Raw genomic sequence first — 25,462 nt, forward strand, 5'->3', positions numbered from 1 at the left:
ATAATTTTTTTATATTTTTTTTTAGTTACAATTGTTAGGAAAGTGTAGAGTATCGTATTTGAGATGGCTCCGTTCAGAAGGTATTACGGGACCTTGGGAAAGTAGTGATAAAGGAACATTTTTATGGATAATTAACTTCCCTTTGTTTGAAACTGCTGAAGATGGCAGTTTAAGCAGTGTACATCATCCTTTCACTGCACCTCATCCTGATGACCTATCTCTTCTTTCAACTAATCCTTTAATGGTAATGTAGGATTAATTATTATGTTACATCCTAATAGATACTACAGTAATTTAATATTATCTTTATTTAGTGTTATTTTTTCTAATTATTGTTCTCATAATTCTTGAATAACATTTACTTTCCATATAACAACTCAAGGGAATATAGACACTATTTGCCAACTGGATACAATAAAAAGCTTTAAAAATTGCTTTTGAATTACCAAAACATCAACAAATGGACCTACAATACATGAATTTTTTTTAACGTAATAAAGCAACTATTTTTTTGTTCCCTTTGGCAATGGACTTCCATAGATCTATGCAATTACTTAGGCAGAATATTAAAAGTTTCTTATATTGAAAGATTATGTTTTCTAAACAAATTTTTAATCTAAGGTTATTGTCAGAAGATGATAACAGAGGGAAAAAAATAATCTATGACCTCTTTGATAAGTCCAGTTTTGTTACTGTAATCTAGCATTGCTGAATCAGTTAGGACACGTGCTTGAAGAATAGATCCTGAAAAATCATTCATGGGTCATCTGCTGAGCTTGACTTCATTGGATTAACTTTGAGGCTGAAGCAGGAAATTCAGAGATCCTCGATTGAATGGCACCAGTACTTAACAAATCTCTGGTAGATCCCTCCCTGATTGAGGAGCCCTGGGTGCATCTCATGTTGAGGCACTTTGACTTTTTGGCTTTTGGTTTGGGCTTCAATAGGGTTCAGTGGAGTTTGGTATGGATTCAACTATCATTGGTGCTGTTGTTATCAAAACTTCTGATTCACCCAGGATTGATTAAAATCCACGATTGTGGGGGAAGCTCAAGACCTTGTAGGTCCAGGATTTCATTTTTTACTTCCACATGTCCGTTAAATTAAACAGTTTAACTATTTATTATTTACACATTTTGTTTATTTCTCAGGTACATGGATTACACTATGACTTAGTTCTTGATGGTTATGAAGTTGGTGGGGGATCTGTCAGGATTCATAATCCTGATCTTCAAAAAAATATTCTTTCTATGTTGAACATATCTAGAGATTCTCTTGAACATCTCATTTGTGCATTAGAGAGTGGAGCTCCTCCTCATGGTGGCATTGCTCTAGGTAATATTTATGTATATTTTTTATTGTAATTCTTCATTCTATCTTACAGCCATATAGGATTATGATTTCATTGTATAAAACAATTGAATGAATTTTTTTATATTTCTAAACCAAAATTGTCCTGAAAGTTCATCATATTGTCATTTGCTAGGTGGTTTCCCTTGAACATTTCTGGTGAGTTCTCACCTCTTTAGAATTCCCAGGTTGTAAACTTCATGATTCTATCCACCCATATTAATCACAAAACATTATTAGCATATCCGGTTCACTTTAGTAAGGAGGAGAGGGAAATCATCTTCAGCTTGGTTTTTGAGCCAAGTATCCCTATTTAGCTTGGGCTCTCAGTGGCTCAAAGTTGGTAAAGGTTGTGACCACATGAGGCCGTTTTTGCTAAGGGAGATAAGGCATTACCTTAGGAACCTCGAGTATTCATTGGCGTGGGTTCGAATCCGGCCTGAAGTGTTTACTTTTATTTTGTGGCAGCCCCACAGAATGAAAATTTTACCCTCCCACTCTAGTTAAAATAGGTTGGTTACCTGTAGGTAATCTTCATTCCTCTCTTCACTTCCCCTCCCCTCTTATATCAGAAATGACCAGTGATGGGGTAAACAAAAAGAAAAAGAGGTTGTGACCACATGTTGCAGTCTCCTGAACAACACTGCTTCCCTGACCACTCAACCTCTAAACCTCAATTTAGGACGATATTATCTCAGCTTTGAAACATTTATTTAAAATGGGAGAAGGTGGTTTAAGTTAAAATATTAGTTAATTTGAGCAACATTGAAAAAATGGCTAAAATTAGAAAATGGTTTCTGCCCATAACATATGGGCAGCATCCTTTCCAAAGTTCTGTAACAATAAATGTTGTGTTAATGTACATGATTTTCTGTGGTACTTCTCTAATATTTTCCTCCTCTCTTTTAGAGAATTTTCAAATTCACAATCTTGTACTCTCTCAGGAATTATTCTCTACCCTGGTAGCTGTTAAAAATTGTTAACAGTTTCTCTCAAAAAAATCTATGATAAGAATGTATTTTATGAACAGCTTAAAAGAATGGTGGACTCATGTCTTTACTATCACATGAAACTAATTGAACACAAATGGGAAGCATGACCTGATAAAGATATAAAGATAAATGGGAAGACTAAACTGTGGATGCAGTCAGTAGAATGAAAAATATGCAAGACATGTGGCTTTAGAAGACAATGTATTATGTCTTGATGTTTTTAGTAATTGATTATGAAAACGATCAAGCCATCTTGAGGTAAAACCAAAAACAAGAGCTCCCCTGCCAGAAGGAGAACCGTACAAAGATGGATAATAAAGATTTAATTAAAGCCTTTAAATAGGTGTCAGACTTCATTTACTTAGTATCCGTAGTCTTGAGTTTTTATAGGCTGTGATGGGTAGACTTAATTGCTAGTGATGCCACTGGATGACAGCAGAAAAGAACAGAGACTCCTGAAGATTGCTTAAGGGCCTTTAAGTTTACCTGCAAAGCAATACTGATGATAAATTAATTATTGAATTGACAAGGAAAATAAAAACTAAATCCCAAAGGTCGAATTGGAAGGCGAAGAGAGAAGACTGGAAGAAATGAGGGACTTTACCAGGTATAGAAACGCATGAAACCGAGGGTTGCATTGGGAAGCACTCCCATGCTGAAAGGCATATGGGTGGAAGAAGAAGAAGCTCAAAGGTAAACATTTGGAGCCAAAATATTCAGGATAGGTCAAGAGTCAGAATTCTTTGAATGAGATAGATTAAAAATTGTTGAATTTTTTTTCTTTTTGTTAAACGAATAAAAAAAAGCAGGGTTAAAGAATACAAAGATATTCATTCTCTGTGTATGTTTATTTTCCTTTAGAAATTATTAACTAAATAGAACATTTATGAATTTAAATTACTAGTGTGCTGTTAATTAATAATTATAACCATGTAATGTTAAAGGAGTTGACCGATTAGTGTCTCTAATGGTTGGTGCTAAAACAATCAGAGATGTGATTGCATTTCCAAAAACTACTGATGGTCATGATCCTTTATCTGGAGCTCCTTCTTCTGTATCAGATGAAGACCTGAATTATTACAATATTAAAATTCAACCTCCTAAACCAGTAAAAAGTTAATATTAAGTTTTCTATTCAGAGATATGTTACTAATATTTTATAGGTTTTTTTATAACTAAAAAAATGCATACTTTGGGTGTCCAAAGAAGTAAATTCAAATGTTACATAGAATAATTTGTATCCAACATTACTTTATTATTATTTATTTAGTTCATATTAAAAGAAATTTCTCTGTCCTTTCTACTTTTCTTAGTAAATTTGAGTTTTCTCCTCTTTTTAATATTTAGGATATTATTTATTATCACATATCATCAGTATAATGCCAAAGTGGTGTATCTGAAAATTTCTGAGAACATTATATTTGAATTATGGTTACAGATTTAACCGTTGCAACTAATTTCTAATTACTGATTTCATATATTCAGTTAGGTCTTTTTGACATTGTGAACAGTATATGCCAGAATGATGAAAATGGAAAACCAAATTAAAATGTAACAAAATCTAAAATAACATAATTTGCATATATGCCACTTTTACTTTGAAACGATTATATGAATATGTACAATATTCTCCTTTTTTTTTATTTTAAGCTAATTTTATTTTTATTAATATTTGTATTCAATCTATAACTTATATAAAATAATAATTCATACTAGAATATAATTTCTTATTAAAACCTAACATTATGAGAACAAAAATAGTTTATTGTACGAGGAAGCAAATAAAGTATTTATGTTTACAACTGTCATATAGGAATTCCATTGTTTTTATTTATTTAATTAGAAAATCTATCATGAATTATTATTTATGTTTTTTTAAAGTAAAATCTTGTTAACCTTTACTTTATTTACTATTGAATATTGATAAAAATGGGTTGGAAATTAAACAAGTTTAGAAAAATCACTGAGAACTAAATTTTATCCTAATTTCTAAGCAAAAATTTGTTATCAACTAATTGGAAAAACACTGGATTTGTTCCATTCCATTGTCCCAATTACAATTTAAAAAATATTCGAAGGTTCAATGGTTAATATAAATGCTTGTGTCAACCAAAACAAATTTCCATAAAAGAAGCTCATTATATTATAAAACAAACATCAATCCATTTCTAATGATTGTCCATACTCATGAACTTGTACAAAAGCTTACTTCATGCTTAAAATTTAGTTAATTCCATTGTAAGTTGGGCTATTTGCTGTTTATTGTTAATGTCCAAGGTATATTCAAAATGTTAAAAAAAAATTTGTTATGTTTATTATCATTATTGCAGTTGTCTGAGGGATAATTAGCACAATGGCTAAATATTGAAAGGCATATTTCAATTATTTATTAAAATCTGTTTTTAAAATTTAAAGACTATAAGGGAAAAGCATATTTCCCTTAGTTGTCAGGAAAACAAAATTTATCTTGGAAACATCTTATTTTGCGCATTTTACGCTTATAATTAAACAGTGATTTTGAGATGTTTAAGCCTGTTTTTCCCCTATTTTGATTTTACCATCATGTCCACCATTATTGTTACTTATTTTTGGAAAAAAATTGAGTTACCTCGTTTTTCACTGTAGTCTTCATTTTATACTTCACATTTATATTTGTTATGTCCATATATTCAATATTTTATTTAATAGTTATCTGTTGAAAATAAAATAAATTGTGATGCGAAATGAATTGTTTTTTGCTTGTTAAGGAATTCAATATAAAATAAAATTGGTTTATCAAAATAAAAATAATCCAAAATATAAAACCCTGTTGTTTGAAAAAATATTAGACTTACTGTGTGTACTAGATATAAATTTATGTATAGTTTTATTTAGCTACTAACTGACCTGCCAATGTTTTGCTATTTCTTGATTTGATTATATATTTAGATTAAATGAACACAATATAAATTATCGTATTTAGTTAAAATTGAACATTTACATACCCATTATTATTTTTGTATTTTGGTTTCTTGAATTTCATTATCGTACTCTTGGATTTACAATGTTTTTATAATTAAATTTGATATATATACAAACAAATCTCTTCTATTTCCTACAATTAACCTATATTTCCTACAAGTTCTTTAGTCTGTCTGTAAACCTGGAATGTTGGCTTACATTTCTCAGTCATTATATTGATATCACTAAATGAAGTCATTTATTCATCCAGAATGAAAGGGGCACTTCTCAAAATATAATTTTTTTTTAGATTAAAATATTCACCTTACTTCAGAGGCCATTAATTATTTTATTTTTTGTTAAGTTAATTTATGTTAAGTTATTGCTAAAAAATAGTAATAATTTAACATGACTCAACTATCTCCTCAAAACTTAGGTGTGGTTTAGGTTTATAATAAAATACACAAATCGCACCCACGTAAACAGATTAGAATGTAGAATCACCAAAAAATATTTAGGTTTAATTGCTTATCCCCTCACCAGCCCTCCCATTGTGAAGGTGTTTATATAAACCATAGCCTATATCTAATGTTCATTGTTACAAAAAAATTGTTTTGAATAATATTTTCATTCTGAATGCACGTTTTCAAAATTTGTTTATTAAAAACCTGGCAACTTATTATAAGATGAAGTGTTTGAATTAGTTATTCATAGATATAATGAATAATATATATCATTAAATATATATCATTTCATTACTAATATTGATCGAACAAGGATCTCTATAGACATTTAATTTTTTTCAAATGAGGCAATTTGATTATCTTCTAGGTGAAAAGTTTAATATATGATATCTTCGATAATATTTACCCGATTCCAATGAATTGATTGTTATTTTGTTTGGTAGGGAATTTGGTTGGAAACACTTCAAATAATAGCTGCAGTCGTCAATAAAAAAAATTGAGCCATTCACAAATAATGTTTAATTTTAATATTACTATTATTAGTAATATTACTTGTCGATTATTTGTAGTGTCCTTTAGAAATTTATTCTATTCTAGAACTGCAAGTGAGAACATTTGTTAGTAAGAACATTTGTTAGTAAGAAAAATTAAATAAAGCAAATAGAATTTGTATGTACCAAAATCATCAATTAGACTATTGAAAAAAATGTTTGTCAACCAATGAAAAAAATAAATATTTTTCTTTGTGATAGAAACTGTAAAATCTAGAGAAAATAAATGGAAGTCTTCCCTTACAAAACCTCCTACAAAAAATTTAAATTTGTAGCTGTTTCTATGGTATTCAGGGAGTGTCTCTCAGCAGGAAAATTAAATTTATCAATGCTATTATGAATGCTGAAACATATTTGAATATTTTGAGAGGACATTTAAAAGAATTAGTGAAAAACTTGGGAATTCAAAGGTCATTTGCTTTTTACCGGGATAATTATCTCAAGAATTGTTACGAATTTATGGGTGACTATAAAATATAAATATATAAGAACTACTTAATAAAAATCACATAAAAAAATAATAAAGAAAGTAATTGAACAAATCCAAAAGTTCTCCAGATACAATAAAAAAAAATTGTAGAAACGATGCCAAAGGAGTCATTATTATTATTAGGATAAGAGGGAACCAACTTAAGCATCAGACAATGCTTTTTTACATTAAAATTGTTAAATTATGATTACTATGGAAACAAAAGTTGTACAAATTAATGATTTTGAAAAGATATATGATTTATTAATAGTTTATAAAAATAATTTTTTAATTCAAACCTTACTATTTGAAATAAAATAACTTTTCTTTAAACAGGCTAGTTTATTTTTTTTGCACCTTAAATTGAAAACAATAATCATGGTGTTAGAATACGACTGTCACGGTAGTAGAAAATTACTTCTTATCGAAATGCCTAATTCATTTTTATATATCTTACTTAATTTTTTGTTTTTGTATGATTTCCATCAACCTGTCGTACTTTTTTGAAGATTATTACTATTTGTATGGTTTTTGTTTCATATCTATGCTGTGCTTCAAAAGAGAATCTCTTAAGTTTGCTCAAAACATTGGTTCATGTAATAAAAGAAAAAAAAATCCTCTTTGTAGTTTATATTTGTCCGATCACAGATTGATTAGTATGCTGTGTAATGTAGCAACCCGATGCTGATGTATTTGGGCAGCATGAATGAATAAAGGATTTCTCTCTCTGTTTACCAAGACTAAATATTATCTTGATATGTAAATATAGTCATGATTTACTATCTAAATCAGCCATCTACCATTTTTAATCAGGAAAAGTTTTGGATGCTGCTCTATCATTAAAACAATGTGATGAAGATAAAGTTAGTCGAACCCAGGAAAAAATATCATTTGTATCTTTTTATATTATTTAAAAACAGGAAGTATGTCCAAAAGAGCTTAATACTAAATAATTTATGCTAAAAACAAATTAGCATAGTAAAATTATGACAATAAGTTTTGAAAAACAAATATTTTTATATATGTATATATAGTTGACCGTAAAGATTTAAATATAAGAAGATGGTCAGGGTTGCGGTCAGAAAAAGAACAAATAGTTCAAAACTATTTTAATGTCCGACCTTTTGCCCCGTTTTGCAGAGCTTCATCAGGGCTAAACCGAAAAAAAAGAAAAAGAAAACAGAGAATATTACAACAATAAGATACAATAAGGTAATTTAAGCTAGGATAAATATTATGTAAAAATAAAGTGATAAGAAATTACATATAAATAAAAGGAAGGAAGACATAAAATAGTATCAGTATAATTTTGTCTTCCTTCCTTTTATTTATATTTAATTTCTTATTACTTTATTTTTACATAATATTTATCCTAGCTTAAATTAATTTATTGTAGTAATATTCTGTTTTCTTTTTTTTGTATCTTTTTAGCTCTGCAAAGTGGGGTGAAACGTCGGACATTAAAATAGTTGTAAACTATTTGTTCTTTTTTTGACCACAACCCTGACCATCTTCTTGTATTCAAATATTTTTATGTCTCTCTGTAGTCATGATATCTAATGTTACTTGTTTGCATACTTCATCAAAGTACAAAACTAGTTTTGATAATAGTGAATTATTCCACTATTGAAAAAATAAAATCATCCAATCATAGGTTACTAGGACGGTGACAAAGTAATAGGAAATAAGACTTCATCGAAGTGCTGTATGGGAAAATATCAATTATTTGCTGGATTAGGTGATCTAAAAGAACTTTTTGAAAAATAAATTAAAAAATTAAAAGAGGATGCATGAATGAAACCATAAAAGCAATAACATGTTTTGAAGTATTGACAGTCAATTAACTATTTATATATTGTATCATCATTTTTTAAATATAGGAAAACAAACTTTTGATAAAATGTTAATCTGGTGATCCTTGGGGATTTACATGACAATTGTCAATTTATTAAAAAAATCCAAGGACTTCACTACTTAAATAAAGAATTATTCCCATTAATTATGTGCTGAAATATGTACAAGTGTTTCATTACGTAGTAATACTCTCTAGATATATGTAATTACTTAATAGTAATTTAATAATTGAATACCTTTCAAACACAGATTATTAAATTTTCTATTTGTTAAATTCTGGAGTTTCCTTCCCTTGCTTCAAAAGTACAAATACAACTTACCTGAGTACTGTATGACAATTGCAACTGTTCATACTTTGCCATAAATAAAAAGGAAATTACCACTTTATGGCATAACCTATGTAAAGATATAACTAATAAACTGCTGTGTTGGACCTCAATTCAAAGAAAGCAGTCGGAATCAGGATAAAAAATTATAATTTAAGCCATAAAAAAAAACCTTTAAATCTTTATTTTAGATTTCTCAATGTCAGAAAAATAATATTGGTACCCTACAAAACAATGGTGATAAGATGTCACAAGAATGATATATCGATATTTCTTCTTTTTACTTTAAAATTGTATCATTAATATTTTAGAACTAATGAGGTATCACAGCTTAAGCAACCATAGAAAATCATAAATTTAATTTATAAATATAAAAAAAAAACTTCCAATAAGTGCTCTAACTAGTACTTTTTCTCTGCAGTATGAATTAATTATTCCACCATAGTGACATATGGTACTTAATTGCCATGAATGCCAATGTAATGAGTAAAGAACTATATTATGCAAGGTAGTATGACATTTTTAACCAACAAGAATAAAAATTGATGATAGTCAATTGATCTTTATTTTAAAATGCATAAAGGCTCTCCAAGTATGAAACATCAAATTTTCTTTATTTTAAACTGCAATTGAGGGAATAAAAATATCAATATTAAAGATAGTGATAACAGTAATTGGAAGCAATTTTTTTCTGAATACACAAATTTCACTGAAGTTATGCCTTCAATTAATGAAAAAATGTTAACATTTTGTTTTCATGTTTTATATATAAACTACTTCAGTTCTTCATTATTAAAAATAATACATATGAATAAGGATATTAAAACGAGGAAAATTCGTAAAAACATTTAGTTTATTAGATAAAGGAAAATACAGGAATTGGACAGATAGGATGTAAATTGTTTTGTTGTTTAATCTAGAACATGATATATCCATGTTATACCAACATAATTATTTTCTCTAAATAGTAAGACCCTTTAATATAAATAGGATGCGTCAAAAAAAGAAATCGACACAGTATAACTCAAGAGTATCACAAGTATTGTTATCACAATCAAATACTGAAATAAACTCAAACACAAGAAAATTAAAAATTTATAATTTACAAAAAGTTGGTTCTTAATATACATGCATGCAAAAATATTTACAAGTCCATTTAGACAGGTAATTTCCTTTCAAATAAAAAATAGAGGAACATTTTTTTTTTTTCAAAAGATAAATAAATAATTTAATCACATAACATAATGACTATAAGAACTGATGGGGAAGTAAATAGCACAACATAAATTCACTAAATAATTCCAACAGAAAGAAGTCATTTTCAAAACCCAAGATATAATTTCTGAATTACAGACTTTTCAAAACCCCTCACAATCTGTGATAGATGTTTAAATTGAAGAAAGAAATAACCATTCCCTAAAAGAAAATGTTTAATTTATGTTAAAGTAAATGCACATGTGCAAGGAAGATATTATTTTTCTCTCTTTACAACCCCTTAACAATGAAAATACATTTCAGACTGTTCTTATCTCATATTGCTTTAACTAAAAATGAAAATTCTAAATATATCATTTTACAACATACTAATTACTAAAATTCATTGATGAAAATGACCACTGTAGTAGCTGAATGATATAATAGACTTACATCACTTTAGATCAACAGTGCATCACACCTAGCCTTAATACAGAGGACTAACATTGGTGGGTTTTTCAATCTATATTTAATAAATAATTCATCATAAAACACACACAAAAAAAACTACAGTGGAAATTTCATTATAAAAAAAAAAGTATTTACAAATCTAAACTTAACAGGTACAATCAACATCCAACTTACAACTATCGATATATACAACTTGTAATCTTATAAGGAAGAAGAATTTAATTAAATACAGAAGGAAGGTTGTGGTAAAATTGGATATTACTAAAATGTACGTTAATCTACATACTTAAAATTAAATACTTTTCATCAAACGTCTTTAAAAAATTTAAATGGAATCAACTATTTATAATCTTGAAAACATGTCTTACCCTAATAATAGGGTAATATCACATTATAAAACTTATAGGTTAATTAGAAATAAGGGAATGATATTATAAAAATAACTAGGCAGTCTCATCAACAGTCGGCAACCAAAATGCCATATTAGTACAAGCTGAAGCTAACATCATAAATTTGGGATTGAATTGAACACACTGTACAGGACCAGTATGATCTGCATTCAAAACACAAACTTTAAAACCTGTATCAGCATTCCAAACATGTACTCTTCCATCGGTAGAACCACTAAATATAAACTGAGAATCTGGACTGAATGAAGACTCAATTGGTATACCTTTATTGTTCATATGTCCAGTAAATGTCTGCAGAGGAGTACCATTAAAGGAATCTATGAGACGTATAATTGATCTATTAGTTGATATAAGAATTGTTTTTCCATCTCGGCTAAATTTGAGTCCAGTCCAATCACATTCTTTTTCTTGGGCCAAGTCAAATTCGGCAAATGGACCTTTATCAAATGATCTTAAATCATACAATTTAATGCTTTCTGAATTTATTCCTACAGCAAATATTAATCCTTCAGGATCATAAGCAGTAACTGGTCTACCAGTAAGTTGCATCATGCCCTGGCAATTTGGAGATCTCAAGTCCCATAACCTCAGGGTTTTGTCCATCGAACCAGAAATAAAAGAATCTTCAATTGGTGATATGCAAAGGGAAACAACTTTTTTGGTATGACCAGGAAAATATCTAATATACTTGTTGTCATGTAGAGAAAGGTACCTGATAGTGTCATCTACTTTGGTAGAACTATGTATGGCAGTATTCTTGGCATGAGTAAAGTGAATTAAATCCACACCATACTTCTTACTGTTGACAGTTTTGGTTAAAGATCCTCTCTCACAGTCGTATATGACTATCTGGTCATCATCACTGCAAGAAATTAAAGCGTCCCCATTTGGTGAAAAATCTATACTTTTTATTTTATCGGTGTTTTCCCGAAACACTTTAGCAACTTTGAAGCTCCGAACCACATGATCAACTAACTTCATGATGAATAGAAACCAATCCTAAGAAAACCTTTAGACTATAAAGTTGTCCAAATAATGTAAAAATTATCAGACCTTTAACTTAAAAAACACAAAACTGATAAAGAACGCTTTGCATTTTCCACAAATTAGACATAATGGTGGATCTTGCGCAGGCTGAACAATGCCAATGGAGTAGTATCCTAAAAGGCACTGGAACAGTTTTTTAAAAATAAGCTGAAGCACCTTATGTTTAACACAAACTTGTGGAAAGTGAAATAATAAATAATTTTGAAAACATTAAAAATAATAAATTTATAAAATGACAATAACCGATGTATTATAATAGAAATGTTTTTATATTTACCACGACCATTTGAATATTTATAAAACTACAGTTACAAAGAGATAATATCTGAATGCAAGTAATGTACATAAATAATACTATATCAATCTCAATTGGCTTAGTATTTAGCGAATTACGTTTTTGAGTCTTTTTTTAAAAATTTATTTATACTGAGAAACGTTTAAAATAGCCCTCAAATTGTCATCATAAAAATTTCCTCTATCAAATACAAATTTTTAATTATGGAACAAGATGGTTGACCGTATGAAGTAAATTGTATGAAGATAGTCCGAATGGCGATCAATAATATTGGTCAATATTGACCCGGACTATCTTCCTAAAAAATACAAATTGTATAAAAAAGTATCTACAATTTTGATTTTAAGACAATAGTTGATATATTAAAAAACATCCCCATGTTCCTTTTCCGATTTCTAATCCTCATAATTATTGTAATTCTGAGAGTCTAGAGGTAAAATCAACTGCTTTTTAAAATTATATATTTTCATAAAATTTTAACTTTTTTTACAGTCATAGTTCTTCCCCCCTTTATAGCACAATTGCCACAATAACGCGGTTGGTTCCATTTCCTGTTGATCCGTGTTATTACGAGGGCCCATTATAATTTTTAGAAGTTCCGTACACTAAAATGTGGTAGAAACTAAATTTTCAATCTTAACAAATTAGGTGTAGTTTTATGCTAAACCAACAATGCACCGTATTCGAAAAACAAACTGGGCGAACCTTGCACACGCCAAGAATTTTACCGACCAATAAAATCTGTAAGGGTAATCTCAATAATCCTGGATATTTTTGTGTGATATGCTGCAATTGCTAAACCCGCGTAGCCGAAAGGCAAGTTAGGATGTAAATAAATAATAATATTCCATTATTGAATTTTATGGGATACTCCTGTGTCTCTATAATTAATATTTATTTTTTAAAAACCTCCCACATGTGTTATCAAGACAAAAATCTCAAGATCAAAAATGGAGGACTCATGCTTACAATGAATTATTCTCATCAAAACATTTTGACTAGTTCCGATATATTTTTATTATTTAGAAATTAGGCCTTACATTTTTACTTTTTCCCAGCTTACATATAAACTGCCATCAGTTTTGACAAGATTATATAATCCTGGAATGCTTCTTCAATAATCAATTGAATCTCATAAAACAAGTTAAATAGTTTGTTTTTTTAAAATCAAATTTTGTATGCCACAAAACAGACTGAAAGCACAATAATATCAACGTGAAAACAAATTAGAAAGTTTCAATGAAATGTGGAAAATATTAAGGATATTCTGAAGAAATCAATTGAAATTTTTATATAGAGCAATATTTACAAAAAAATTCTAAAATATAAAAATAACGCCTGATTAACTACGATGGAACCCACGCCAGAGCAGGGCTCGTGGTACCCCGGGTTGGTAGGGGCCGTCTGTAGCTGAGGGAAATGAGGCCTAGAACAAAAAATAATAATAAGAATTAAATACATTGAAGGCATAAATTTAATTTAGTGTTTTTTCTACACATATTTCATGGAAGGATTATCTATTGAGTTCATAAAATTTCTGAAATTGGACTAAAAATTATGAGGGGAAGTAAAATTACTTAAAATCTTGAGAAACGATTACTCGAATCAGTAAAGTATATATCGATTAACATAATTTTTTGTGTGGAGGAAAAATCTTCCAATTCCACAACAAAGTCCTTTAACAATGTTGTCAGAACTGGAAGATTAACTCCAACAAATCCCATCAAACCACTTTTACCATTTGTCCTTAACCAGCGGACTGCCCTTCTGTAACCTTTAATAATAATCCACTTATCCCTTTGGAACAGATCCACTACCTAGGACTAAATCTGGACAAATGAATAACTTGTATCTTTATACAACATTGAAAAAAATGGGAAACAGCTTTCTGATCGCAAATGAAGTCCACTAAATGCTGGTAGTTTCTTTGACTTTTAATTTCTGCAGTAAAAATTCATATTCTGTTACAAAATCGGTTTTCCTGGACAAATTGGTCCTCAACGCCCTAGATCAGGTCGTGATCTGGTGCTTGACAATCTCCGGATTCTGGAACTACTGGATACCGACGTCATCATGACTTGTCACCTCTTGCGTTACCAAGATTTGTAAGCATTTTTGTTTGACTGCTAATGGCAAACGTGTGGATCTGGCTTCAGGTTATCTGTTATTTACAAACATGCAAAAAGGATCTATTCTGTTCCAAACGGAAGGGGTGGTTTGATAATCATGTTGATACGTGCAGTATTTGAAGGGCTATTTTAGTTAAATTAATTATTATTATTTTATACATTCATTATTTAAAACTATTTATTTATTATCCTTTTTTAGTCCTATGGGGTAAGAGACGACTCACAGTATGTACTGTGATTGATTTAGTGATTTATGTAGGGAAAAAAAAGATACTAATAAAGTTAAAATAAATAAGCCGGAAACTGTCATTAAAAGGAGGACTTAAATGGTTTAAAATCTATGAATTTACAACTGAATAAATATTGCTTGAAACATTTGAAAGTTAAACAAAAATGTAGCTTTGTAGGACAATATTGGCGACTAGAATATCTATTCTAAGTTTTAGTTGAATTAAAATTTGATGTATGAAAATCTATTACATGAAAGGAGTTTTAAGCCTTAAAAGAGGAGTATTTCCTGAAATAATGTAATAATATAGAATTATTCCATTATTACAAGAAACGTGTATGTATAAATTTTATTTTGACAAATAGAAAGTCTATAATTTTACTATGACATTTAAAACATATCATGAGATGTTATAAAATTACCTAAATATTCTTGATTTCTTGACTATACTGACTAGTAGCTGTTTATTTATTTAGTGTTGTACAAATAAAATACATTATAGTATCTTATATATATTGAATAGTGCCAATGATCAATACGATTTTTTGTGATTGTCTCAGAATCTATTCATTACTCTTTGTTCCACTGTAAATGACGTAATTCGTACAGGAATTACAAATGGCGGATGAGACTGTTGGGACTGATAACACCTCACAATTGTTTTCGTAAATATCTTGTTAATGCTGATATGATTTTTGAAGATACTGTTTGAAAAGATTTCTTTTATTCAAGGTGTTTACCTCTTAGTTGTCATTGACAAGTGAAATCGCATCTACCCATTCTTAACGTAATATTGCAAAACACTTAATTATTAAATAATGTGATAAAAATTGTCATGTTTTGATTAGCATGTCTTTAATTTTTACAGGCACGGTCAGTCCTTGATCTTACTGTTGGATGCTACAATGTGTTTATTGGTGATCATGTCTAATTATTTAGAATCTTTTGCTTTTCACGAACATATTAGTGGTCTGTTTTAAGGGCTGTAAGAATGTCAGATCAAATTAGCTCAGGCTTCTATCAGCTTAGTGTTACCAGTAAGTTTTTGCATTTCTTTTGCATTTTTTAGTTATGATACATAAAATGATTTTTTTGGTTTCTCTTAGTTGAATGTGCCCACTTGAGAGTTGGTAGCAGTTTGTTTAAGCCTAATCCTTATGTAGAAATATTTGTGGATGATAAAAATCCTCGAAAAACCGAGGTTGTTAAGTGCACATATCAACCAAAGTGGAATGAAGAGTTTACTGTGTAAGTATCAACTGGTTTCCTTTTAAACTTAAATCTTATGCTGAAAAATTATTATTTTAATATTCCGTGAGGTTTTCACCTATTGTTTTTATTCCTAGGTTGGTGACACCTGTTTCCTTTTTACACTTCAGACTTTTAAATCATAGTACTTTTCGAAAAGATAGCGTGATAGGTGAAAAACGTCTCAGTTTGTATGATGTTTTAAAGCATTATAATGGCCGGTGTGAGCATCTGGAACTTAATATGGATTTAATGAGTGATAAGCATTTACCTAGCCCTGTTAAAGTGGGTGAACTAATTGCTTTGCTTAATGGATTGAAGGTGGATATATCTGCAGTATCTCCCCCTGAACACGTTCATGCAGCTTCACAATCAGGTACTGTGAAAACCTTTTTATTTTTGTAAACATTCCATTGTGCATCCTTTGTTTTGGATGTGTGATTTTAAATTTTCTTTTTGGAACATTTGGTGAACTATTTGTCTTAAGGCAATGCATAATCTACAATAATTTAATTCATACAAATTTTGTTTACATGGTATGATTTAACATTTGTTTATTGTATTTTATCACATTATCTTCAAATTATACATCTTAGCAGTTATTTTTATATCATGAAACATTTTTTAACCCCTTGACTTATTAATTTTTAATAGTTCTTCTGTTAATTTAATTTTTATCATTTTTAATATATGTTAAATTTATGGTTGGATGATAATATTAAAATTTAGCTCGATATGATTGTCGATAATAATAAATGAAAACAATTATTTTGATTATTCTTTAATGAATGGACTCCATATGTAATATATAGCCATGTTAATTTCCTTACTTCTATGTACTAAGATATTCAAATTCACCGCACCCGAACCATGTTCCTTTTATATATTACAAAGTCAATCGACAATTACCAACTACAACTGCCAAAGTTCTATTTAATTCCATTGATATAAAATGTTTTAATATGTGTTTATTTTTAGGAATATCTTTGAATTAAATTGTTCTTTAAAGCTTTGTGTTGCAGTTTTTATCTTCTGTTTGTTTTGTTAAATAATATTTTGGAAAAAAAAATTAATTTTTTACTATTATTATTTATTTATTCTGGTATGCAAAGAAATTTAGAATAAATGTTGGGTGGGTAGTTGATGATGGTCAATGAATGATCAAAGAATTGGCTGTATGATTAGAATTCTAATCATTTTCTGAGTTTTATATCTTATACCTGTTTTGTTTTTTTGTTGGTATTATATTGGTCAAACAAGATTACAACATTGGAAAAGGAAAAGGATCTTACATAAGAAATAGGTATTGATGGTGGTGTGTAAAGATTAATTGAGATTTTGACAGTAGAGGATTATGATATAATCTTGGTCCATGGCTGAGTGTTTATCAGCAGTAATGTTTATATTGAGGATAGGCTAAGGATTTAATTTAATAAAATGATTATTAGTTATTTCCGAGCTAAAGAGTATACATTTATGGAGTTTTTGTTTTGAAAAGGTTACCAAATGTTGACTTAAAATACATATGTTTGGTTTGTCAGAAATAGTAAGTTTATTATATCTGGTCCATATAAATCTATTGATCTGGGAATTTGGGCCAAAAATGTTCTTCTGATCTCTATAATTTATGGCCTTATTTATCTATGACATTTTTTTTTGTTAAGATATTCTACAATAATATTTTTCCAAAAATTTCCTACATACAGAATATTCTTGACTTTGTTCTATATAAATTAATTGTTCACTCCTATAACTTTCAAATTAGTCAATAAAATTCCAAAGATCACTAAATGTTTATTTAAATAACATTTTTATTTTTTCGAAAATGCCCCTGCAGTTCTGATTCTTTGAAATTCATAATAAAAAAGAAATTTAGGTCTTTTTATGAGTTGAAAATGTCTAATCATGGAATATATTGTTGATATGTAAAGATTCTTTCTTAAAGACTAATTATATAATTACAAGTATATTGTAATGGATTGTTGGCAATGTTATTAAGTAGTAATAATCTCAGGTGTAATTGATTCAACAAACACTGGATTATGGTCAGGTACCTCCTTAGAGGTGTCTGTTTACTTCTTCTTTGAGCTTAAGTTAAAAGTTATAAAATAAGCCTGACCATCATCAAAAATAAACAGTTTAATGTTTTAGTAAAACTTCAAGTGGACCATGTAAGTGAGGGAAGAGATATTACAGTCTTACTTCTGGATGATCATTTATATGCCAAAGAGAAATAGGTTAAGACAAAAAGGCTACAAACATGAGCCAATTCTACATAAATCATTATGAGAGTTAATATGAAGTAATAGAATATTTACCTGATTTGTTCATATTAATTTTTCTGTTAAATATATTGTTTGGTAGGATGTTTGTCCCATTTAACTATAATGGTGTATTAAAGTTTATGTGAAGCCTGATTTAAATTTGTCTTCTTTTATCTGCTAATCAAAATTCACCTTTGTTTTCAAAAGCTCTGGTCCTGACATGTAACCCTCTAAACATAGTTGGCTTTGTTACCATTCATTGGCAATATATTTGGCAAGCATGCAGGTCGGGTAGAATATATTCATTTATTCTATATTCAGGATAGGGTAGAATAGATTCATACATAAATTGTATTAGTTTTGTTTATTGGTTAGATGTGTTGAATCATCCCCTCTTTACCCATATAATCTGTTTTAAGATTAGATTTTCTCTGTTGTGATTTTTATACTGATGTTCCTATTTCTTTTAAACTAGTGATACATTCAAATATGATATGTGGGCCATTCTTTAATTTTGGTGCTATTTTCCTGTGTTATAAGGAAGCTTTTAAGAAAGATAAACCATCTGAATTCAATTGATAATATTTTTCTGTTATTATCCTTGAGACAAACATTTCCTTAAGGATAAAATAGGCAGTCCCCTTTGTTCCATACTTTTATCTCTTCAGTTGGTTCCAGGATGTGAAAGATAATAATAAGATAAATAGATTAATTTTTTCCTTCATACCAGGGGTTATTTTTCCAAATTAGGTCAATTTATCTATTTCAAATAAAGTAGTATTAAAAGCTTCTGTTAGTTCTAAAGGTTATGATGGAACTTTTTAGGTTATGATTAGTTTATATGTTTGTTTATTTTATGTGTTAAAAATGATATTTGGTATTAGGGTTCTATATTGGGTTTTATGGTGATAATACTGAAAAAATAAAAATGTTTCGAGTAACGATAACCAGAATGAGTTTCTTGCTGGAGTTTTGTGATATCATTTTATATTAATCATTTATGTACGAAATATTAAGACTGACTATGGCTAAATAAATATTTTCTATTTAAATTAATAAGAGTATAGAGGTGGTCTATTTTGATTTATCACTCCACAGTTGTTTATGTCACTTCATAAAATAAGTCTTTTTATAAAAATTGATATAAAAACCACAATACTTAGTGTGTGCTGCTTCAGAAAATTATCTAGAAGCATTGTCTGAGAGCAATAAAAATAATAAGAATTGAAACACTCAGCTTTAATTTTGAACAATTTTTATTACTAAATATGGAGAGTAACCCATATGTTATATTTACTATTAAAACATTTTTTTAGTCAGTGTAACAATATATATTTATTAATGTTTTTAATTTTTTTGAAGTTCCATTATTTTATAGCAATGTTTTTATCCCTAACTTACCTCAAAAGTTGGTGATGTCAGATGTGGGAAATCAAGGTACTTTGGCTTATTTTTTGTTAAACTTTACTTCATGTTAATACTTAGTACCAAATCTTAATTTAAAAAAATATTTACTTCAACAGAAACATAAAATGTTAACAATTTTGTTCTCTTTATTTTCTTAGTATAGCATAAGTTAATTGTAACAGCTCTCCTTTTCTTATTAAATTATTAGTGATAACTGTTACTGTTTGATATTTGGTCACATCTATTGCTTAGGCCTTAGTTTGCCTGAAAGTTTTACTCTTTTGTTTGATTTTTTTTTTTTATAAGAAATATGAATACAAATTTTGGCACCTCATTTCGTTGACCAACGTTTTATAATTCCTTTCTTGACTCGAAAACTATACATTTCCTGGAAGATAGTTAACTTCTCTATAAAACAAATCATCAAGATTTGCTTATTCCAAATGCCTGTCATTGGAATAAACTGAATTAAAGAATTTATTAACCCAATTTTTATCCGTACTTCCAATATAAAAGGTGTCATTAATAACCTTGCCTCCCTTGAAATTCTGGAATATTTGGAATAGTGGTCTCTAAACATTTTCTTTCAGCGGCACTCTTCTTGTTCTAAGAAAGTTGTTCTTACACCCTTATTAGGATAAAAAATTTTGCAGCGCCCTTGCTGAGCTAAAAGTAATTTGTGAAACGATCATCCTTAGAGCAGTTGAATATGCAGGAAATGAAGAAAAATTCTGGAATGCTCTGTATACTTGCTATTTTAATTTAATTTTTTTTTTTGTAATATTTTGAGAAAGTGGGACTTATTGGTAAGGCAATAGATTACTAACTCAAACCCGACTCCGGCAGATAATTATTATCTGTTTCACCATTGAGTCAGCCCTGTGGGTTCGGGAGACCTCTGGGGTCCACCCAGCCTCTTAAAGTGGGTACCCTTAATTAGGTAAATAACTGGCGGTCGAGCATGATTCTGACCAAATCACCTCATTGCACAAGGAGTGAGTCTAGTAATAGTACTTCCTTATAAAGCACTGCTCACTTGACCCTTCATGGGTCATATTTTTTTTTTAATATTAAATTTTGCCCACTGGTATACACTTGGGCCTCGCCAGAGTACTGCAGTACAGCCAGTTTGAGAACCACTGCTTTAGAAATCAGGATAACATTTAATTAGGGTTGGTGAATTTTAATTGGATAACTTGATCAGGTTTTTTATTGAGTACATGCATCAGTTACTTACTATTCAGTAACTGCAATAATTTTTAGTAATTATCAATGTGTGATTCAGTATCGTCTATTTATTATTGTATTTTCTTGAAGATTTATAGTACACTTAGAAGTTAGAGTGCTTTGAGTAGAAGACTTTAAGAAAATTTTATCATAATAGTTTGAGCTGATTTGGTGCTCTATTCTAGATAAAAATACGTTTTTTGGTTATTGTATAAATATCTAAAATGGATAGATCCATTGAAAATTTGAACCAATTGCAATGCAATCCTTATCTAGATGGTCAGGAAGTAAAAATATTATTTCAACTAATTATATCCCTGGTAGTACTAATTGGATTATAATATTTCCGATTTCTTTGGTAATTTTATTTTCTATAAAATTAAGATGTCATGTTTTGGGAAAAGTTCAATATGTCTATTCGAGATCAATTCAAAGCTCTTTAAAACATATCATAAGGTAGTAAATAATGAAAATTTTCTTAAGACTAGCATTTTCCATATTTGCCAAAATTTATTCATAAAATGTTGATTTCTCATTTGGGAAAAATTGAAGAAATAAATAAAAATATTAACATGAAGATTTCTATTAGGGCTTAATTTAAAGCTATGAAAAATGAGCCCTGAAAAAGAAAACAAAATCCTTGATTTTAAAAAGTTCCTTTGTGTTTGATGGTCTCAGACATGATTGGTGATTTGATTGAGTTTGAACGTACCATTATATATGACATTACAAAGAATCTTGAAAAAATTAAGATTTGAGAATGATTTGACCAGCAAAAGCAGTGAGAGGAGGGGAGTTTTGAGAGGTGCTGGGTACCTTTTTGTTGCAATATTTTGTAAACATGACTTTATTGAGAGCATAGCAACATATATATACATATTGAACGTATTCCCATAGATTCACATTTTTATTTAACCTAGAGTAGTCCGACCAGTTTCCATGATCTGACATGCCATGTGTGTGTTAATTTAGTTCTGGTTAGTTCACTTTGCATATTGCAGACACAATTTCACCGAACTGGAAGAGGTCTTAGTATGGCACTGATTATTTACTATTTTTGGTAATCAGAAAAGGATTTTATTTGTTTATTGTTTAGTTAAAACATTTACTTATGCAAATTAGAGGGCAGGGAGGTTGAAAAATAGAAAACTTATAAACCTTAAACAAGGTAATGGTTTCATCATCAAAATGATCTGGTGGCACACTATTTATTCCACTATGGTCCCCCTCTCAGTACATTTCAGCAACTGCTCTGTATAACTGTGGTTCCAGTTAATGGTAAACACATTTCTCCTCTATAAAGTTTCTACTGAGCAGGAATTATTAATAGCGTTGGATACATTAGTATATTTTTATATATTATAATCTGACACCATTACTTGTTTCATAAGTTTACAAATTGAGACCCCAAGCTCAACTAAAAAGGATCTGTTGGAATTTGTTTATCTCTTAAGTGAGTGTAGTTAGTGGAAATAGACTTTGTGGACCATTTAAAGGAATAATTATAATTTGGTCGGTTAAAACACACAACAGTACATATGCTCAATGGAATTGTTCATAATTTTGTCCCCCTATTTTGGTAGTATCTGGTTTTTAATTACTTTTGATGTATGGTTTTTAATACTGCAATTAAAAATCAAAACGGCAATTTCTTTATTATTCAGTAGGATATTTTTTGTACAATAATCATTATAATCACATAAAATTTTTGTTTCAACTTTTCACAGAAAATATTTTTATAGGTACAAATCGCGGAGACGTTCGTAGCTCTGTATTAAATGGTGGTGTTCGTGCCAGAAATCGCCCTCCTGAATCCCAGCAATCTACTCATCACATTAATAATTCTACAGGTATATTTTTTTATTGTATTTCTCTCTCTACAGTGGTTACAAGAATACAGATATTAGTAGAAACATAAAAGTGACACAATTCGTTCTAATATCCTATCAAATTGTATAGTTGCTTGTAATACCACCAAAGTATCAATACTCCTTCCAATACGATAGTATGACTAAAGTATTGATACCTGATTCACATTCATCCAAATTGTAGTGAAAGGCATTCAATTAATATATAAAATGCCCATACATGAAAAACTAAAAACATTAAAATAAAAAATAATTTAAAATTATGAAGAAGACGGTCAGGGGTGGGATGTGGTCAAAAGAAAACAAAAAGTAGTTGTTAACCATTTTTGTTTTTTTGACCGCACCCCTGACCATCTTCATAATTTGAAATAATACAAACGAAAACTAATTTAATTTAAAAAATAAACCTGATTACCGAAATACCCTTTTCTTGTACTTCTATTTCTTCTAAGCAATGAGATGTTATAGCATAGTTCTTCATACATATTGGTGGATCTTTAGTGATGTATGTACAAATTAATTAAACTTGGTAGTTGGGGACCCTCCACTGAATGCTACTGGTTTTTCCCCATAACTGTGAAGTATATTCAGTTCCATGTAACTGAGAATGTCACCATATAGAAAGCTCTTGCATCTGCACATATAAAGAAAGAAAGGGTATTAATGTGTTTTTAGAAGAGTCTTGAGTTTCGTACAAATGTGGAATGCACCCACTGCTATATTCGATTTCCTTTTTTTTTTTTATATATATACAACATTATTGACAATCTTCTAATATGTTTAAGGAGATATGCAATAATATGCCGTTGCAAGAAATATGAATATGTCGGTAATTAGTTTATTTTTTAAATGAAATTATTTTTTATGTATTGTTTAGTCCACTGGATTATTTTTTTTCTACAATTTAAGATGATTGTTCCATGTCCAATAATTGTATGCACTTATACATTTTATAATGTTTTTAACACTAATTTCATCTTTTATTTCAAGTAAAATAACTACAAAGTATCGATTCCATGCCCTGTCCATTTTGGCTCTTCGTGCTATATCGATTCCATCCCCTTTCCATTTTGGCTCTTCGTACATTCATTCCAAAATATTCAGATATAACTAAGTATAATGCTGTTTAAGTAAAAAAAAGGTTTTATGGATATCAATATAATTTGATGAAAAAATGTTAGCTACTAAAACTGTGTCACTAAAACAAAAATTAAATAAGCCCTTTAATAAATTCATGTGAAACAAAAGTCTTAAATATAGAAGTTTTTCTTGAAATGGGAATAGAAGTCGGAATCTATATAGAGGCTTAAAAAAACCATTCACTAGTGAAATGTTATATTTAAAAAAAAGTCTGCTATTGTTCTGCCCATAGTAACTTAACTAGATCTTTCTTAAGGAGGCTTATGATAGGTCTAGTTAAGTTAAACTATATTTCTTAGAAGGCTTTTTATCTTCTTTACAATGGTGCAATACTTTACTATAATAGTTCTTGAGCAATCGCTTTCTATTTTACAAAAAACAACTATTTTAAAAAAAAAAAGCAGAAAATATTAATTTTTTCCTTTTCTGTTTAGAATAAAACCATGATATAAAATAAACATTTTTGTTATTTTTTATGTCTGCTTTAATCTCCAGAAATTTTATTAAAAACTAGGAGAAATCTTGCACATATCTATTTTTTTTTATTATACATGGACTATTATAGGAGGCTATCCAGGCATTTCATACAAACAAAAATGTCAATGAATAAAATCTATGTGTAAAATTGCAAAAGTTTATAAGTTTTTAACATGTGATATTTTTATTATCAATAATTTAGGATGATTATATTGACTTGGGCCTATCATAATCACTAGAAAAGAAAAAAGATTATGTTAAATATTAAAAATCACATTAACTAGGGCCAATTGATATAATTAAATATTTTTGAAAATAGAAAAATATTTTTTCATTCTTAATTAAAATTATTTTAACTATTAAGTCAAAGATTTATAATTTTTGTTGGTTAGGGATAAAATTATATTTTTAAACTTTTAGTTAAATTTTATTTTTTTTACAAAGTGTTGGATTTATTCATATATTTGAAATTATTTGCATATTTTTACCTAAACATAAAACCTTAAAAGAAGATTTTATTAATTTTTTACATTTTTTAAGTGTTCGTTGTTATGGGGACTAAAATTCCTATACTTCCAGACCTTAATTTAAAAATAGTTCTGTAGAAGGTATTTCTGTTTGTTGGAGAGTGGTGTGTTAAGGGAGGTTTCAATGTATTTACAAGTTGTAATGCATTTTTCATATTTGATTTTACAAAGATAAACTGTGTTGTAGATAATGTTGGTTCATTAAATGGAGGATCCACTGTCAATGTAAATGGTGAAGGCATTAGTGTTGCTGGAAATGCAGAACTTCGCCAGAATCAGTCAAATATAACACCAGAGGAACCACTTCCACCTGGGTAATTATATTTTATATAACCTCTGTTGTTTGTATATATAATTGGATAATTATATTAATTACAAAAGTTTTCACATTACGAGTAAGACTCAAATCTCGCCTCTTGTGCAGACAAAATATTGTGCAAGGCAAGTAGATGTACATCTCGCTCTGTGTGCGAATAGTCTAGAAGTCTTTCTTACATATTTGTCCGTAATTGTGATGAAAACTCTATATCCTTGGAAGTTTAATTTACTGCACAAAAAACCGTGCCCGTGTAGGCCTCGGCGC

General features: G+C 29.1%; 3 protein-coding genes across 4 annotated transcripts in view; 2 read left to right on the plus strand and 1 right to left on the minus strand.

Moving 5' to 3' along the window:
* Positions 1 to 7,099, plus strand: part of AspRS-m (aspartyl-tRNA synthetase, mitochondrial) — a 37,201-nt gene extending 30,102 nt beyond the window's left edge. Inside the window, exons 10-12 of one of the 2 annotated variants that reach the window (XM_014419772.2) lie at positions 26 to 244; positions 1,152 to 1,335; positions 2,260 to 3,164. In XM_014419772.2, the coding sequence (XP_014275258.1) occupies positions 26 to 244; positions 1,152 to 1,335; positions 2,260 to 2,333 (477 nt within the window). In that variant the 3' untranslated portion in view covers positions 2,334 to 3,164. Of the gene's footprint in view, positions 1 to 25; positions 245 to 1,151; positions 1,336 to 2,259; positions 3,165 to 3,286 lie in introns of those variants that run through there. The other variant, XM_014419771.3, reaches the window with a different exon arrangement.
* Positions 7,100 to 9,781: 2,682 nt separating this feature from the next.
* Wdr82 (WD repeat domain 82) lies at positions 9,782 to 12,192 on the minus strand. Its single transcript, XM_014419808.3, has one exon. The coding sequence runs from the start codon at positions 12,000 to 12,002 to the stop codon at positions 11,055 to 11,057; it is 948 nt and encodes a 315-aa protein (XP_014275294.1). The 5' UTR covers positions 12,003 to 12,192; the 3' UTR covers positions 9,782 to 11,054.
* A 3,129-nt stretch (positions 12,193 to 15,321) lies between these two features.
* The window catches only part of Su(dx) (Suppressor of deltex), a gene marked incomplete in the record, with an annotated part of 26,548 nt that continues 16,407 nt past the window's right edge, over positions 15,322 to 25,462 (plus strand). The window contains 6 exon segments of the mRNA XM_067045033.1: positions 15,322 to 15,508; positions 15,590 to 15,758; positions 15,828 to 15,969; positions 16,068 to 16,345; positions 22,610 to 22,717; positions 25,067 to 25,193. Coding sequence (XP_066901134.1) covers positions 15,713 to 15,758; positions 15,828 to 15,969; positions 16,068 to 16,345; positions 22,610 to 22,717; positions 25,067 to 25,193 — 701 coding nt within the window.

This window comes from Halyomorpha halys, unplaced genomic scaffold (assembly GCF_000696795.3).
Source record: "Halyomorpha halys isolate HHAL.00 unplaced genomic scaffold, Hhal_1.1 Scaffold251.1, whole genome shotgun sequence".
In the NCBI taxonomy this organism is placed as follows: domain Eukaryota; kingdom Metazoa; phylum Arthropoda; class Insecta; order Hemiptera; family Pentatomidae; genus Halyomorpha; species Halyomorpha halys.